Source organism: Sinocyclocheilus rhinocerous, unplaced genomic scaffold, assembly GCF_001515625.1.
Source record: "Sinocyclocheilus rhinocerous isolate Xijiao unplaced genomic scaffold, SAMN03320098_v1.1 scaffold700, whole genome shotgun sequence".
NCBI classification, from domain to species: Eukaryota; Metazoa; Chordata; class Actinopteri; order Cypriniformes; family Cyprinidae; genus Sinocyclocheilus; species Sinocyclocheilus rhinocerous.
The window spans coordinates 92,826-97,908 of NW_015666541.1; the positions used below are offsets into that span (position 1 = coordinate 92,826).

The 5,083-nt window shown below is 32.7% G+C and overlaps 1 protein-coding gene across 1 annotated transcript in view; it reads left to right on the forward strand.

Annotated features, from left to right (window-relative positions):
* The window catches only part of cntnap3 (contactin associated protein family member 3), a gene marked incomplete at its 5' end in the record, with an annotated part of 97,137 nt that overhangs the window by 76,876 nt on the left and 15,178 nt on the right, over positions 1-5,083 (forward strand). The window contains 2 exon segments of the mRNA XM_016544049.1: positions 899-1,138; positions 3,102-3,326. Coding sequence (XP_016399535.1) covers positions 899-1,138; positions 3,102-3,326 — 465 coding nt within the window.

Below are 5,083 nucleotides of genomic sequence, written 5' to 3' on the forward strand. Positions count from 1 at the left end.
TTCTATTTTAATTTATTAATATATTTTTGTTGCATTTTTTTATTTTGATATTATTTTAATGAATTTATTTGTTTTAGTTTAATAGTTTTAATTTTCTATTTTTAATTATTTCTATTTTTGCATATTTTAGCATCATTAAGGTTTTTTTTGCATATTAATGACACAATTACAATCACAAACTATAAGTGAATTATAAGTGTATTATAGTATTTTTTTTTTACTTTATTACAGTATTGAAAATAATTCTTAATAGTTTGAGACATTAAGATCTCATATAAGTACTTAAGATGAAGATTTAAACACAACTTTCCATTTGCTCTGATTTATGTCCAAGTAAGAAATATTATAGAAATGTAATAGTGATTTGTGTTTCGTGTAGATTGGTAACACGTTTGTCTTTGTCTCCTATTTCATCACTGGCATGTCCAAACTTAGTTTTAACAGCATTTCCAACTTTTGCTTAAACATGGCACAGCTGGCATAGTGAGGTGTTCGCTCAAACGAATTAGCACTAAATCGCTGAGCACTAAAATTTGGAGAGCGCATTATTTCTGTATTTATAGCTCATCGTCTGCAGGAAGAGACTGCAAAAAAACACAATATTCTTCCCCAAGCAATGACCATATAAAGGACAAAACGCTGTGAGAGACTGACAGCACATCAGTGGAGGAAAAAGGGTCAGCGATCGTTTATTTTTGAACGGAGGCTCGGGTTCGCTGAACAAAACTGCCTGCCGCGACTCAAACCCTTGATAGCATGCGAGAAGGTTACGCTGTCTGCGTGATAAAAGCCGTCTTTTCCTGTAACTTTGCTGTCATTTAATGGCTTTTTCTCAGAGCCTTGACAGCTGTATGCTTTCAGATTCACACCTGAGAGTAAACTCTGCTTGCGTCTTCAGGAGGAACGGCTTCCAGACAGAAGGGCTTCCTGGGCTGCATTCGCTCGCTGAAGCTGAACGGGAAGACTCTGGATCTGGAGGAGCGGGCGGAGATCACGCCCGGAGTGACGCCCGGATGTCCCGGACACTGCAGCAGCTACGGCGGCCTGTGCCAGAATCACGGCAGCTGTGTGGAGGATCACAGCGGCTTCACCTGCGACTGCAGCCTCTCGCCCTTCACCGGCACCTTCTGCCATAAAGGTACCGAATCTCAGGAGGTTCAAGGTGGTTTTTACTCCAATAGTAGGGCTGGGCAATGCATTGATATCAGGATTTATCAAAGAATTAACATAAATCAACTTTCTAATTTTCGCGTGCTGTAGCCTGTGTCCTTTCATATCAAAGCACGAAATAAACTACGTGCATGCAATGCTGTGGTCAGTTAAGTCATGAAGTTACCAAAAAGGCGATTAAAGCTGCCTTAAAACTGTGCATGCATGTAATATATATTATATGAGTCACATTTAAGAACATGTCTCTGAAATGGTTTTCAAAACTGTCTTTAACTCGTCAGCTCATTAATAGAGACTTTAAGACCTGAAGTGGGTCAGAAAAGGTCAAAAGAGTTGAGAGAAAATATGATACGTGTCAGATCCGCATCATGTTCAGCAGCAGCAGCTCTTAAAGAAATAACAGCCAAAACAACCTAACAACCAGCTGCTGTGATGTCTATTAATCAAAGGACAAAGAAAAATGAGGAACAAATAACTTTTATAGTTTTAAGGATTCATCTATATTTAATTTAGAATTTAGTGTTTGATAACTTCAATTTCTAATTTGAAGATTGAATGTGAAATTATTGCAATATAAAAGTATATTTAAAAATTTTAATGTTAGGTGGGATTAATCGCGATTAATCGCGATTAATTTCAGAAAAATGTGCGATTAATTAGTAAAACAAAAAGAATCGATTGACAGCACTAATTTTAACAAAACAAATGTGGTTCGTTGTTGTTGTTTTTTGCCCTGACAGTAGGGCTGGGCAACAAAACAACATCGATATTTATTAAAATAAATAAATAAATGTACAATAAACTATAATAAACTTCATCTCCAGACTTTATGAGCATTTCATTTGATAAAAGCTATCATAAAATAGAAAAAAATATTTCACTGAAACTGAAATATTCACACAGATATTTTACTCAATTAAAATAATAATAATAATAATGACATTTTGCTAACAAATGCTTTCTATTTTCTCTTTTATTTTCATGTTATTTTGGTATATTTTATATACTATTATAGTATTTATTAATATTTTGAATTAGCTTATTATTATATTTTCAGTTTTCGTTTTACTTTACGTTTACATTTTAGTAATTTTGTAATGTGCTTTAGTCATTTTATTAGTTTCTTTTTAAATATATTTACTTTTATTTGTTATTTCTTTCAGTAATTCTAGTACTTATTTCAGTTAGTTTTCAAGGCACCAGTTCTAATTTTCACTTTTTACGTTTAAGTTTTTCATCAAGTTTATTTTATTTTATTTTATTTCAGTTACCAAAAATGACTTTTAACAGTTCTCCAGAGCTGCACTTGATGAGCATCTTACCGTTTCATTTATTTGCTAATTTCATTTATTAATTTATTTAAAGCAATCGTAAAATATACTGACACTCAAAAGTCTTTGCAACAAACCACCAAAATAAAAGTTTGGTTTAACTTGATGAAATTATTACGGAAATATATTACTATTGTATAATACTTTATTTTGAAAAAAAAATTAAGTATAAAATGTTCAAAATGTTTTGTTGTAAATGAATTACTACATTTTCATTTGATTACATTTCAAAAGATTGATTACATTTTTTAAGTTTTATGAATTCACTTCATTAGGACCATTTTTTGGTGATAAATTGGTATTAAATCATTCAAATATAACTGTATTAAAACACAGAATCCATAAAAAATAAATTGGATTTCATGGGGCCATAATTAAAAATCTTATTTTGTGATTTAACAAACATGTAAAATGTATTTATTTCTCCTATTAATGGTACATATTGATATAAAACTATACAGAAAAAAATATTTGATTATATTTTTGTCCATATTGCCCAGCCCTACCTGTAAGACAACATGACACAATGATTTTACACCAGTTTATGATAGTTATGCATATCCATAATCCTAATCCCAGTGCGTTGAATCTCTCTTTCAGACGTTTCTGCCTTCTTCAAACCCGGAACATCAGTCATGTACACGTTCAAAGAGCCGTACGAGCTGAACAGGAACGTCAGCGCTCAGTCGTCCTCCATCTACTCCGATTTAACGCTGAGAGGAGAGAACGTTTCGCTGAGCTTCAGGACGAGCCAAGCGCCGGCGCTGCTGCTTTACATCAGCTCATACTACAGAGAGTTCCTCGCCGTCCTGCTCGACAGAAACGGTCTGAAATGCTCTGATCCTCCTCTCTAAGCACATTCACGTGGATTAGCTTGAGTCTGGGGAATCTCTCAACACACCAGCCGCACTAAATTACTTCCTATATTGTGTGAAATCCTGCAAGAGTGAGGGAAAGCCGTGAAAGAAATGGCCGGTGGGGGATTTATTCCCTCGTGAGACTGCCACGCGTTCATGAGCGCGAGTAAACGTGCATCTGTGATCTCACGCGCCAGAAAAGCTGCATTCAAGCTCTGCATGCCCGATTCTCAGATGCTCTCTTAATTTAAAAAGTTGCTCGACTTTCATCCAGAAAACACCAGCCTGACATCAGAGGCACATCTTTTAGGGTTTCCTGTGCTATAAATCTGCCACGGCAAGGGAAATTATATTTTAGTCAAACTGCGCGTTTGCAGAATTAAATGTGATGAGAAACAGGCTGAGAGCCATGAAATAATGCAATAGACATTCAAGATCTCTTTCTACTGCGCCATCTTCACAAATCATACAGATGATTAAAAGACTCTTTTGAGACAGTTCTTTTAATGAATCATGGCCAGTTTGATCTGAATCACTGTCTTTATCAAACATGATGCAATAAAACCTTTTTTTTTTTTTTTCATTCGCCACAAAATAATGCGAAGACAGTAAAAATACAAGACATGTTTCTATTGCATCTTTGCAAAACATAGAGTAACCAGTTGACACTTTTGAGCCGATTCATTTAATGAATCGTGCAAAAAGACTCATGAAGTTTGATTTGAATCACTGTATCCTGACCAAATGTGATGCAGTAAAACCTTTTTCTCGTGTCAAAATTATATTTTACTTGAAAAGAAAAATGGATAAAAATGACACAACTGCATAACAAAATTATTCAAACTTAAACTAAAATTAAAATGAAAATACAAAAAAAATCTAATTCAAAATATGAATATATATTGATATAGTAATACTAAAATAGTTGTGAGTTTTCAGAATTAAACGTGATAATGGGATAAACAAGCTGCTAGCCACGAAGTGTCCCGGAATTGCGTATTCTTTGCAAATCATACAATGTAATTAGATTAATAGATTCTTTTGAGACAGTTCTTTTAGTGAATCATACAAAAAGATTCATGAAGTGTGATTTGAATCACTGTCGTAAACAAGCATGATGCAACAAAAAAAAATTTTCATGTAACAATTATATTTCAGCCACAAAATAATGCAAAGACAGAAATAATACAAAACATCTTTCTATTGCATCTTTGCAAAACATACAGTATGACAAGTTTATTCATTTGAGCCAATTCTATTAATGAATCATGCAAAAATGCTCATGAAGTTTGATTTGAATCGCTAACCAAGCATGTAAATCTGCATTTCCGTCCCAATGTTTTGTTTTAATCGTGTTCAGAAAAATATTAATTGTTGCTGGAAATGTATTGCATCATGTCGGGTTAGAACCAGAGTTTTTAACCGTTAACTAAAACTAAATCTAAACTAGTAAAAATAGTTTTCTATAGTTGAAATAGAGCTGTAATGAACTAAAATATCTATAGTAGATGAAAAATGTAAAGTTAAAAAAACTTAAAACGAAAATTAGAAATATTATCTTGGTGCCTAACTGAAAATAAAACTAAAACAAATAAATTAAAGCTAAATAGAAAAATTTAAAAGAAAAAAAATAGCAAACATATCAATTACAAAAACTTAAAACTAAAATTAAAAATAAAAAAAATCAAAGATAATTCAAAATATTTATATATATATATATATATA